The 14078-nt window shown below is 39.2% G+C and overlaps 1 protein-coding gene across 1 annotated transcript in view; it reads left to right on the forward strand.

The window, feature by feature from the left end:
• Positions 1 to 14078, forward strand: part of CPED1 (cadherin like and PC-esterase domain containing 1) — a gene marked incomplete at both ends in the record, with an annotated part of 139980 nt that overhangs the window by 21318 nt on the left and 104584 nt on the right. Inside the window, 2 exons of the mRNA XM_079538371.1 lie at positions 8796 to 8902; positions 10719 to 10794. Coding sequence (XP_079394497.1) covers positions 8796 to 8902; positions 10719 to 10794 — 183 coding nt within the window. The remainder of the gene's footprint in view (positions 1 to 8795; positions 8903 to 10718; positions 10795 to 14078) is intronic.

The following is a 14078-nucleotide window of genomic DNA, read 5'->3' on the forward strand; positions in this document are numbered from 1 at the left end:
TAGAGCCGGGACGATGACAGCCAGTCCTGCCAGAAGCCTGTCCCCGGAGCAGTCTGTCTAAGGGACTGTTGCATTAGTGTTGCCCAGCATTCTGGCTGCTGGAAGCTGTGCACCCTTTCTGAGACATTTGCTGGCTCTGAGCCCTGGTCAGCTGTGAGAAGTATGGTGTCTGCTACCACTGTGCTCCCATTTTAGGTAGAGGCACTCATATACTTCTGAAATAAAACAAATATTTTTTTTAATTTTTTTTTTAATATTATTTTCCATGATGTTGGTTCAGATAGCAAAGAGCTTTTACACTGTGTGAGCCTTCATTGTAATTTGCCACCAACCTACTACATTCCTACATACAGATTCCAACCTTCTTCAGCTGCATCCAATTTCAGTTGACAGTTCTTTTGACTGCTGCATCTCCCAGATGCTCCAGACATTACAAGTGTTACCCACAGGTTGGGTTACCTTTCTGAAAAGGTAACATACCGTATTGTTGATGCAGTGGCTTATTTTTAGTAAAATTGGAACCTTCCCTTCATGAAGGAAATGATAATTCTACCATTTTGATGTTCACTGTACTCTGTCAAAGCTGATTCTCATTCGGATATTGAATACTCCTTTACTCAGCCCCTGAGGCTGTCTGTTTGGATGCAGTCCTGGTTTGCACAGATGTTGCAGTGGAAGGAAGCTTCTCTAACCTATTCAGAAACCAAAACTACCCACCGACACCTCCTCTTTGATTAGAAAGGAACTAATTATCACTATTTTATATCATTTGTGGCGGACTTGTTTCCTTATAACATGATGCCCATTTTTGACAGTGGAGGGAAAAAATATGGAGGGGGCTTGGATTAAAGAGAAGCAAAGGAATAGAGTTTGAAATAAGGATGAGCAACCTTAACTGGCAGGAAGATTAAAAAATGGGTGTTTCCTCAGTGGTGCTTCACTAAGCAAAATATATTCAGAATTTGACAGAGGGAAGGATGGAAGAGCTCATTGCTATGCATTTTGGAAAGTGACTCAAGGCAGAAAGTGTTTCTGTAACAAGCTCATTGTTGTAATGACTTTGTTTCTGACTTTTGCGATAATGCTATCCAAAATAAATATTCAGCTATAAGAAGGAGTTCCAGTTGTAACTAACAGCAACTACTAAAATGTATTTGAACATCAAATACACCAGGCTTTCTCATGCACTGTGTAAGTGCAAGATAAATCTGGCATTACCACAGTTATTTTACATCTGACAGTAGGGCTACAGACTTATTAAATATTTATTTTTTTAAGACTTTTCATATAAAATGATAAAATAAGTCTAAACCATTTTTTAAATTTGGAATAAAACCACTGCTGCAAGTGTTTTTGTTTTTGTTTTTTTAGGAGGAGAGAAAATAGAAAACCTATTGACATACCTTAGTATTTTGTTGAACAGGTAAACAAAAAAACAGGAACAAGATTTAGCTATTATCTACCTGAATGGAGTTTAGGCATTTAAAAATATATTCTCCACCTGGCTTCAGCATCTCTCCCACTCTTTCTCACTCCCTCTCTCTCTCAATAAATAAATAAATAAATAAATAAATAAATAAATATCTTCAGTTTACAAAACTTTAGTGACACTAATTTACACTGGCAGCTTTTTCTTTCTTTTTTTTAAGTCAGTCTTAAACAAAAAGTAATGGAGGTAATGTTTTCAAAGAGTGAGCTGAAGACAAGGACTTTCAATATTCAGAATCCAGCACATGTTAAGCTCATTTTCACTTGGAATGAAGTGTTGCAGCCTTAGAAAAAGTTTAGAAAACCTTTGGAGAAAGCACTAGAAATAGAAAGAAAAAAGTACTCCAGAATGCACTAGTATAGAATGTAACTGTAGGTCAATTTGTGACGGGATGATGTGTGAAATAGGAGAAAGCAGTTTTCCTTCTCTACCAGTATCCATGGCATATCTCACGTCCCATATGTTACAGTACACTTTTTCTGCCAATCTGACTTGGAAGGGTTCCTGTTGACCTTCAAAAGTGAGAGGTCTGATGCTACATTTCTTTAAAATGTCTGGAGAGAAAGTTTTAACCTCTGCTTTAGAATTAATGTTCCATGGATGCCTGGCATGGTAGTTATGATGATGTGTATCATCTACTTTCACTACCACATGGCATGCAAGGTGAGTGGAATTGGCAGCAGCATGGGGTGCTGCAGAGAAAAAGTATCTTTGTTGGAAGTCACGCTTGTATTAGCCATGGCTTAATTATCCTATCACTGTTTTTTCTCTGTTTTTATTTAACTCATAAATAAAATGGGTCAGTTCCCTAGTCCTCAGGGCAAGTGATGCAATATGGCTCATGTCCATGTCTCTAAACTCTTTGTTCTCTAACTGAGGGTGGTCTGATCTCCTCTGGGTTTCAGGAAATGTCCCTGACTTGTGCTGTCTCCTAAACTACGCCTGGGGCTCTGCATGGCCACCAAGCAAGAAGAAAACAAACACAGCAGATGATTGTGGGACAGTGGTTGAGACTGCAGCCTATCACTGCTTAGTTTAGCTATTCTCTATTCCCTAGTTTCTCTTTCATGGCTGTTTCCTGCCTCTTGAGTATTAAGGAATATGACTCATTAATGAATATTGTTCTGGGATACCCAAGTGGTGTAAATGCAGTCATTAAGGACTGCCATTCAGACTTTAAATGTGTCTTTATTTCTTGAAGAGGTGATCAAACACCACCGTGCTCAGTGCTCACACACACAGGCAGAGCTCATACACTCAGTCACACAGCTGCAATCACTCAGATGCTGCCACCACAGACATGGGGCTCTGGTACCCCTGCAGCTGCTGTACGCATCGTCCCAAGCACTCGTGATACATCCTTCCACTTCATGACTGTGTGCTGCTTTTTCATATGACTTCGCTTCAGGGTGTGCAGAACAGCGATACCAAGTTCTTTCCTGGATGTAGTCCCAATAATTGTTTGTTAAAGTAGCTTGGATCAAGTAGGAGTGAATGTTTTCCAAAGGGAATTGTGTCAGACAGCTTTTTTTCCTTGGCACAGAGCAGAACAGAGTTCTTTTCTGTCCTCTAAGTCTTGAAGAGCAAACCTCCACACAAGCAGCATGGTTTCCTCCCTTTTCTGCACAGCATGGAATTCTCTCCCTCAAGGCATGCATCTTTCCCTCCATCCAACCTTCCTTCCCTTGCAGCTCCAAGCAGCACGGATCTCAGCTTTCCTCCTGAAGTGGAACAGAGCCTGACTTTCCCACCAGCATAGAGCAGAGCAGCTTTCCATTGGTGCCTTTTATCAGTTAGTTTTCAGTCCCACTGTGCTTCTTGTGTGAGTGAGATACATATTTAGCAGCTTTAGTAACATACCTGATCTGTTAAAATATATAAAAAGTAAGAATACCAGTATTTGGGAGCAACTAGAACTGTAATGTTAGCTTTCATACATAGAGAGCATATTGTACTGGCTAACTAAATGCCCTTGTTTTTACTGCAGCTCTGCAAAAAAAGTACCCGTGTTTGGAGGCTGTACGAGAGTCATCTGAATATTCATCCAAAGCACAATGTGTAGGCACAGAAGTGGAAAGTGGCTTGAGTATTTGAAGGACCTCGGTGTGTTTGCCAGTGGGCCAGACTTACACATATCCCTTCTGTTTGCTATTGAACTTTACTGTAGCTCATAAAGTATTTTGATAGCATATTTTCACAGCCTGAGTTCAGATTATGCCATGATAAAAAATATTGGTCGTAAGAGTTACAATCTGGAACAGAGCTCAGCAGAGAATTACTCTTAGCCTGACAGTGCTCCTCCCAATAAACTAAGAACTATCTAATGCATCTAATGCACTACAATATTTCTCATCCCAACTCGGACTAGTACAACTATTGAATGTACTTCAGTTGCTTTTATTTCCAGTATTCCTTTCATTGTCTGGTTGCATATAAAAAAAAAAAAAAAAGTAAAAGTGAATATAGCTTAATAATGCTGCAACTTTTTTGTGCACTGCCTTCTGATGTCTTGCAGACAAACAATTATCTATAGATTACAAAACACAGCCTTAAGAAGTCTGAAAATACCTTCATGGTTGTCACTTGTGGCTGTGGCAACTACTTGCAGTAGTTATAATGACCCAAAGTGTTGATTGAAGAGAGAACTGTAAATCTATTACTTGAAGGAAAGTGAAATTAATGGAGAAGGGATTGTCCCATCTCTACTCTGTTCTTTTGTTTATGTCTGCAATTGAAATCTTTGCTTCTTCTAAAGACAATCCTCTGCCTTGTACTAGCAGTATTGCAGTGAGGTAACTAATTACCTCATAACTCCAGAAGGTAAATGGTTAAGTTTGTGAGTAAACCCAGAGCAGTCTTAGAGTTTTGTTCCAGGTAGAAAAAGGAAGATATCTGCCTCAATTAGAGAAGAGTTATTCTGGAAGAAACTTGTAACTCTTGGATTGTCACAATCATTTATTTTTGTACTTTTATAATTTCTGCTACAGATTGACAGGAAGAGTAGGTTTTCTGCCTAGACCTTGCTGATGAAAGAAACAGTAAAAAAATAACGTTTTAATTTTTTAGGTGAAAATGGAAGCTCCAGGTCTCCTGATTTGAACTTAAATCTATCATCTCTCTGCAGTATTTGCAGAGGAAACACAGAACAGTCAAGCATCACCCTCTGCTCATGGATGATGCCGCTTGTTAGGGCTTCAGATGGACTTCACTCCCTAAATGTTGATCTCATTTGTGACTTTACATTAATTAATTTCATGGGGCAGTATTTCTTACTAAACACTTAAGGGACAGATGAGCTGTCCTGAGAATTCAACTGATTCCACTTGCTTCTTGCCAGTCTTTCCTCCACAAAGAATTCTTCCTTTGGTATTTTAGGTTATCTTAGCTGTGGGGTCACTAAGCCAAGGTGAAACCCTAATGTTCTCCAGAGAGTGAACAGCAGCTGCCCCCTGGAATCCTCCAGGCTCTACCTGGCATCCATACAGCACCAATACAGAATATTTTGTGGATGAATTGGGTGTGTCCAACAATCTCAGCCTCATGCATAGAGTGTTGTTAGGTTTGGGTTTTTTTCCCACACTTCTAATATTTCACTGTCATTAATATTCCACGGAATCACAGAATCACAGAATCACAGAATGGCCAGGGTTGGAAGGGACCTCAAGGATCACGAATCTCCAACCCCCCCGCCACATGCAGGGCCACTTCCCCATTTAATAATAGACTGGGCTAGTATTCCAATATAAGAAGTTAAACAGGTGGTTGCTGGACTGGACTGTAGAAGAGTACAGTCAATCTCAGCAAGAGCATGAAGCATACAGTATGAAACAGTGAGAGGTTTACACATGGACAGATAAACAGCTGAACAACTCAGGAAACAATAGAAACTTCACCATCTTTCATTTATCAGAGTGACTGTTCTTCACTGTGGTAGTGAGTTTAAATTACCTCATGACTATCGAGAGAAGCATTAAAAGAGAAATGTAAATAACTCAGGATGTGAATAATGATAGGACAAGGGGAATGGTTTTAAACTAAGACAAGGGAGGTTTAGGCTGGATATTAGGGGGAAGTTTGTCACTCATAGAGCAGTGATGCACTGGAACAGGTTGCCCGAGGAGGCTGTGGATGCCCCATCCCTGGAGGTATTCAAGGCTAGGCTGGATGTGGCTCTGGGCAGCCTGGTCGAGTGGTTGGCGACCTGCACACAGCAGGGGGGTTCAAACTGGATGATCATTGTGGTCCTTTTCAACCCAGGCCATTCTATGATTCTATGATTTTTGGGGAAGGATGAGACATTCCTTTAGGGAAAGTCCTGTACATAGAATAGTGATACTGAAAACTTTCAAAAGGCCAGATTAATAAAGAGGAAGCATTCAGTCCCACAAGTGGCATCCTAATCTTTGCACAAGTGAGACAGTCGAACTGTTGTATCCAGAAATAGGCTTCAAAGGATGTTTTCCTCTGGAGAGTTCTCAGTGAAGCTCAGATCATCAGAAATGTGGAATTCCCACCTCCCTCAGACCTCCCCACAGCTTGCCCTGTGAGGTGCTGGGATGCATAAAATCAAGCCTGGTGCCCAGAGCACAGCAAGTAGGCTATCATTCTGTCTTCACACTTCTGCTAGCTTGTTCCTAGCAGTGTTCAAGGCCAGGTTGGATGGGGCCCTGGACAGCCTGGCCTAGCACTAGATAAGGAAGTTGGTGGCCCTGTCTGTGGTGGGGGGGTTGGAGCTTGATGATCCTTGAGGTCCCTTCCAACCCAAACCATTCTGTGATTCTATGATTCCCCTCTACACTCTTTACTAGCAAACTTTTGGCCCCCTATAAACTGATTATATTGCAGGGCTGAAGCCTGCTTTGTAAGACAATTTGCTCTGTCATGTTTTAAGCCAGATATATACACAAGCAGCTACTTCCATAAGTGAATGCTTTCTCACCAAACTCAGTTCAGTCTGTGCTCCCTGACCCTGCAATAGTGTTATATATTATATATATTAATATATATTAAAATATATTAATAATTAATATATATTAATATAATATAATATAATATATATATTAATATATATATATTTATAGTTGAATCATATGCAGTTTATGGTTCTGGCTCTTTTCTGCAGTAGGGCCCTCTTACCATTTGTATCTGTCCATCTGATTTCTCATTTCAAATTATGGTACTTTGTGTTGAATTTCCTCTGGTTGAATCAGACCATTTATCAACATCATTTTGAATTCTTATCATGTCCTCCAAAGTGGTTATTCTTCCTCTAAACCTGGTGCCAGTTGCTGTTCGTAAATACATTTGCAGTTCCATCATTCAGTTTGTTAATGAAAAAATTTGAACAGAATCGAGTATACAGTGGTGTATTTTTAAGGTTCTGAGGAAAATAAAAATTCACTGTGACAATGTAGAGTTCATTTTTTCAAGCAGTTATGCAGTTATAGTTATCTTATGTAGAAATAGTGCCAAAAGACTTACTGAAGTAAATGTATTGCTTTTCCTCTTTGTTCTCTAAATCAGTTACTCTGTCAGAAGAAATTAAAGTAGTGATACATGATGAATTCTTGACAAACAAATGTTGGCTGCTTCTTGTTGGCACATTGGGATCTTTTGCCTAAGACATTAGGTGTTACTGCAATATTAATAATGCTAGCACTTTTTTCTTTAGAATAGTTTGATAACTGTCAAATTTATAGAAGAGATGATAATTTTCTAGTAAAAATTAGACTGTGTGAGGCAATTTCTAAGTTCTTTTCATGAAGATCCTGTTTCAGAAATAGCTGTTGTGACCAACTTCCTTCTCATTTTTGTTTTCCAAGAACATATTTTATTTCAGGCGCAAATCATTAGAAATGTAGTGATACATTTAAATAGAAGTCCAAGTGCTCTGTCAGCCTGAATTTGGGAGACAGCACAAGGTGTACACTGTTTTTCTAATAGGAAATCTCCTGCCTTCTAAAAATAGGCATGTTTTAGTTCTGATTGTTCTGTACTGAAGCAACTGGCTAGATGTCTAATTATTCTAAATATAAAACACAAATAGTGGCAGGCATTCAACCTGTCCTGAAAAATCGTTCCTAGCAGCTATGTGTTCCACATCTTGGGCACTAGTTCAGAAGTAAGCTGGGTCAGAGGGCCTTTTTCCTTCTGGTTTCTTCGGTGCATTTATATCGATCACTCTGCTGTGTCCTAAAGGGCAAATGATACACAGTGCAGCGTATCCTTTGGAGTCAGGGATCAAATTCATCCCTGGCCAGGATGTGCAACAATAAACGCAGGAAGGAAATGAACTACCTCTGTGAAATGAAGTTGCCTCCAGCACCCTTTCAATTCACACACAATTAGACGTTGTATTTGTGTATAATTATAATGATTTATTCAAAGATGTTTATTAGTCAAAGGCACAATGTCTAGCTTATCTGATAATTACACAGCTGATTAAGTCCATCAATTAGGTTGTTAACGTTGTCAATCTTTTGCATTGAAGTATTAACTTGTGTGGCTTTTCAATGTTTTATTTGTGATCTATGCCATTTTTTGTCAAACTTCAGTTTTTTGAATGTTTCTTTCATGAAAGAGCACGTAGTGATTCTGCTGTGCCTAAGTTTCCTTACATGCCTTAATAATTTTTATACTATAGCACTGGCTCTTGTAAAGTGAATTTGAAGAAAAAAGGCTACACCAGCTTTTCTGCACTGCACCATACACTGATGTATGGGCAGACTCCAAGACCTATTTATTTCTAATCTATAATTTCTATAATTTTCCTCATGTGCACCAGATTCTTAACAATCTATTATCTCATATTTAGGAAGCTGCCACACCAAAATTCTGAGTGGGAATTACTGCAATTTACAATAGCATGACCAGTAAAATTTACTGTAAAATTTTTCTCCCAGTAGTGAAAGACCACAGAAGATCATAACACACATTATGTGTTATAAATGTGCATACTGAGAAGTTCAGAAAAGAGATCAAAGCAACACCAAGTTATTGAACTTCTTAATTTCTGAATGCTAAACAGATGATTTATGTCAGCTCAGGTCAAACACCAGGGGACTGGACATCAGTAGGCATCATGAACTGTCTCAGATGTAACTGGAGGTGCCAGCTGTGAAATACCTAAATATAGATCCAAAGCTTGGTAGTTAAATGTCATTTTCCCCTCTGCCACATGTAGCTGTTCATGTACTCAGCACTCCAACCATTTGCTCTTCCTCAGGATTCTGCTCAAAGTACTTTAGTTCTAATAGGAGTTGCATGATGTTTTCTTTCTCAGTATGGTTCTTTTCATTCCCAATAGGTAGCATAAGCCCTTGGGATCTTCTGATCTGCTTATCTTCCACAAAGGATGATGATACTAGCTGCATTCAGAGAGATGACTTGAATCAACTGGAGTTATTCCAGAAGGTATGAGATTATGGTATTCTTTGTGGGAGTGAGGGCACATGGGTAGCCCAGTTTTTCAGCACCCACTCACGAAAAGAAATGTATCTGATTCCCCTTTTACACTGCAGCAGAATGATTAAACTGATATAAAACAATTCTTTCAAGTTTGCTCTCTACTGAAAAATACTTTTCACATATCAGCATTTCATTTTATATCATGTCCAGAGATCAAAAGCGATTTTCCATTTAGACATAATGCGTTATTTTGGATGTAGGGATTTCATTATAAATGAAATTAAAGCTGTTTAGTGCCAAGTTTTGCTCTTCTCTTCTTTATTTTGAACTTCTTCATTTTTGGCCACCTCAGTGTGAGGGTCTGGCAGCAAAAGCATCTACAGAAGTTAGAGGAAATTTAAACAAGTACTCCATTAGAAAAATAAAATTTAGGAATGAGGAGAAACATCTAGCAAATGTAGGCAATATTTTAGAATAATAAAACAAGCAGGAGATAAAGCTGGACTAGTTTAGGCTTCACTGTTTGTGTCACTCCTGAGTTTTATCTAATGCAATTACTGCTTGTAAACACAATTCAGGCACCTCTCCAAACTGTGACTGCACCTACAATGTGTGAGCTGAACTAATGTCACCCTCCAAAGCCTTCGTGGGAGTTCTTTGCTCTGACACAGCAGTCTGCTTACTCATAGTGCAAAGCATCAGTGATGATAAGATTAATTTATTTGCTTGTTTGTCTGCTTGCTTGTTTGTTTTTTTTTTTAATTTGATCTTGTTGTGGGTACAATTTAGATTGATTAGATAGGTAAATGCCTGGCCTATTGGTGAAATATATAAGTGACAAAATGAGGATATTGTTTGAAAAATGGTGACCAAATTGTAGACACATTTTGTCTTATGATTCAAGTGAAATAGCACAGATAGTGGTGAGACTCTGATCTGAGAGACTGGGAGAAAAAGAGCTACTTTTGGAAAGCATTTATTTTGGGTATTAAGTACGTGCTGGGAACACTTCTGTGTGTTTGCTGAAGACAGGATGCCTTATCTCACTGTATCCAAAACGTAATTTTTATAGCAGTTCCAGTTTGCTAGAAATACAGATGCTATGATTTCAGATCTCAGATCGTAAAACCTCTCGGGCTTCTCCAAAGTTCTTTTTACTCATTCAATGCAATACTACCATATCTGATCCTTATATAACAATCCTCGCAACACTCTGCCATGTCCAGAAGTTTTGCACATGGATAACTGAGGTATAAGGTGATCAAAGGCATTGTCAAAGTTCTATAAGGAAGACTGCAGCACAGCAGGGACTTAAACCAGATGGCCTGTGTTGCTGGATAACATTAAATTTTGGACTAACACTACTCACTGCTGACATGTCCATATGACAGCCCAACACAGTTTCTTGTTGCAGAGACTGGATGTGCTTTTGTTATGTTAGCTTACCACAGTGTCCAAACACAGAAATTCTAGAGGCGTAAAAGGTTTCTGTGCACTGAAAAGGCAGGCAAGGAAGGGATGACAGCTCAGCAACCAGACATAAGAATCATAAGTCTGAAATGTTATCGTTTTATGGCCATGGAGTAAAAGCCCATGTTTGAAATTTGTTATTCCATGTTGCAGAGGTGGCAAAATTGTAACACTAATGGGAGTTTTGTGCATGAAGCATTCCTGATAAATTAAGCAGAAAGCCATTGAGGGATCGAGCAAAAAGAAAAAAAAAAGAAAAAAAGTAACAAAACAAAACAAAACAACAACAACAAAAAAAGCTGTTTAGCTGTTTTCTGAATGAAATAATTAAAGCTTCTCCTTTCATGTACAGGTAAACCTACTTCCAGAAATTCAGTATTTCCTTTGCAGTAAAGAAGGATTGTGCCAGATAACAAAAGCCTTTTCAGGTAACTTAATTTCCTCTAATATATGTATATGGTGAAGATCAATTACTAATCATCATAGGAAGTCTCTGAAATGAGACCATTATACTTATAATTCATTTGTATTTTTAGTCAGTAATGCATAGAAGAAAAAAAAATAAAGAATAAAATCAATGAAAATGTTACAAGAATGGTAATCAGTTTCTGACAGCACTTAAATACAGACTGTAGTTGAGCAGTATCTTTTCAGTTAAAAACATTGCACTGTTTGACCACTGCATACTGCAGGAATAATTTGGCTATAAGTAACTTATTTTTGAACTATTCTATGTTAATATGGTGTATTGGTGTTTAGACTTCAAAGCTCTGGGTTCAATATGGTATGTTTCTTCAGCTTTATAAAAATGTTGTGGCATGGAGAAAGAGTAGGAGTTGGAGTTTGGTTGCAGTCCAGACATAGTTTACTGATAAAAAGCCTTTGTATATTAAGAGCATCGACCAGAAATGTGTGGAGATCATGGGACAGTTGCCAGAGAATTCTAATTTACTATGGGTGAAATTCAGTTCCACATAGAAACTGACAAAACTGTTGTGCACCATATTAAGTCTATTTAAATTTTGGAGGGGCACATTCTGTTCTCAGTTAGATCACTAAATATCCAGCATCAATGCTATTTTGGATTTTATGATCTATCTTCACTATATAAACTTTACTTGAAAGATTTTTTTAATTTATTTGTTTGTGTTTTTTTTTTTTTTTTTTAATCTAGCAACAACCAACACCACATTTATCCCATTGGTATTTATCTTTGTTTGTCAGAGACATACATGAGATTTGTAGGTCTAATTTCCTTGCCTCGCCTTGCCTTGCATTTTTGTCCTTTTATATATATCCTAGACTTACTGCAAAGATACACAACACGTCACTGAACCATTTAGAAATTAGGTGTCTTCTGCTCCATTATTCTAGTTTTCCCCTTAAGCCAGTGGAGAGAGAGGGGCACCTTCAAAGACTGCTCCATTTTATCTTAAACTCTATCCTTGAAGTAGGTTGGTTAAATTACACCCTGGGGGCACGTGTCACCAATTACCTCTCACAACTCACTGTAAATGGAGCCTAGACAAGCAGCCTAGATTAAATGCCTGACTTTTGGATGCCTGACTAAACTTAGGGTAGATAGTTCCTAATCTGACAACATGTATTTCCCTTTTAATTTTCACTGTTTCATTTAAAGATTGATGAATATTTAAAACCTGTGTGACGAGTTCTCCTTAAAAAACTGTACACGAAGCATCCCTTTAAGTCAGACATTTGCTAACTTTCTGATGTGGTAAATTGTCAAAACTGATCATAAGGAACATGCAGTATAATGAATATCTGTCCAGGCCCCACCAGAATTCTTTATAGTGAAATTCTATTACACGGAGTGAGTTTTAAAACTGTCTTCAATGATGTATACTGCCTTGGGACTCTTGCACTGGAATGCGAATGAGAATGTATATATAAAAAAACAACTGATAAAGTGCTGGTTTTAGACAAACCTGAGAAGATTTCTAAAAATTTGAAAGGAGATAATTACTTATATAGTAACAGACCGCTTTTAAAAAACACTGGTTACTATCTGGGGAAATGTCACTTGCAGAAGTTTTGTTATTTTACTGCCACAAAACCACAAACAGAAGAGGCACTCACCACACAGAGCTTTCCCTTTAAAATATGCATATTTTCACTGCTGTCCATAAACTGTGGCACAAGCCACTGTGTGTAAGTGGTATGTTAGACTTGTGGTGTTCTCTCCTCTTTAGGGAAGGGCAATTTGTAAGCATTCTATTCCATATGTGTGCTGCTAGTTCTTTCCTGGCAGAGAAATCTAACCAATGCTGAAGTGCCTTTGAAACGAAGGTAGGTTTGTGAGTTCAGCAGCAGCTTCTTCCAGTCACAGAATCACAGAATCACAGAATCACCCGGGTTGGAAGGGACCTCAAGGATCATGTAGTTCCAACCCCCCTGCCTAGCAGGGCCACCAAACATACACATTTAGATCAGGTTGCCCAGGACCCCGTCCAACCTGGCCTTGAACACGTCCAAGGACGGGGCATCCACAACCTCCCTGGGCAGCCCGTTCCAGGGCCTAACCACTCTCCTTGTAAAGAACTTCCCCCTAACGTCCAACCTAAATCTTCCCTCCTTCAACTTGGATCCATTTCCCCTAGTCCTGCTATTGTCAGCCCTTTTGAAGAGTTTACTCCCCTCCTGGGTGTAGGTTCCCTTCAGGTATTGATAGGCTGCAATGAGGTCGCCCCGCAGCCTTCTCCAGGCTGAACAAGCCCAACTCCCTCAGCCTGTCCTCATAGGGGAGGTGCTCCAGCCCCCTGATCATCTTAGTCGCCCTCCTCTGGACCCTTTCCAAAATCTCCATGTCTTTCTTGTACTGAGGGCTCCACACCTGGACACAGTACTCCAGATGGGGCCTCACAAGAGCCGAGTAGAGAGGGACAATCACCTCCCTGTCCCTGCTGACCACCCCTCTCCTGATGGAGCCCAGGATCCCATTTGCCTTTCGAGCTGCCAGAGCGCACTGCTGGCTCATGTTAAGGTCTTTCTCATTCAGTAATAGAGCCTTCTTCTGGCCATCTGCTGAAGTACTGTCAGACTGAAGAAGGCTTGCTACTCATCTCTTAGTTATAATTTTTAAATAAAAGTTAAACTAAAATTAATTGCAGTGTTTTAAAGTAGAAAGAAACTCATCTCTTGATAGAAATCTAGATATCTCCACATCAGCATGTGGCTTAGGGGCTGAGGTAATTTTTCACTGCAAGTATCATGCCACCTGAGAACCAGGGGGAGGGGATCCAGGACACCCAGTAGAGGTGGACAGAGAAACCTGTGTCTTTCTGGACCAGCAGCTGGAGGCTCAGGTGGGTATCCTATGGAATCCTAGATGGCAATGGCTATCTGTGTTTGGAGAACTAAATCTAACACTTGGTATCTAAGCTCCCCAAATTGACAGAAGTAAAGTTTAGAGTCAGCACTTTACAAGAGAATATTTAGTTCCAGCATAATTTAGGATTAGCTGAATAGCTTTGCACTGACTGTATAGTCTGCACTGATATCCATGGATGGAAATAGGAATATGGATTCTGGCAGAGAGAGATTCATCTTTGAATAGAACAGACCTCAAGGTGTAAGTGTCTTAATTCAGAGACAAATCCTGTTTGGTATAAATGTAGGTGTGATATCTAACTTACTGTACCTAACTTACCTACAGACAGTGAAATTAGAACTAAATCATTTGATTTCAGTGTAG

This window comes from Tetrao urogallus, assembly GCF_951394365.1.
Source record: "Tetrao urogallus genome assembly, chromosome: 1".
Lineage (NCBI taxonomy): Eukaryota > Metazoa > Chordata > Aves > Galliformes > Phasianidae > Tetrao > Tetrao urogallus.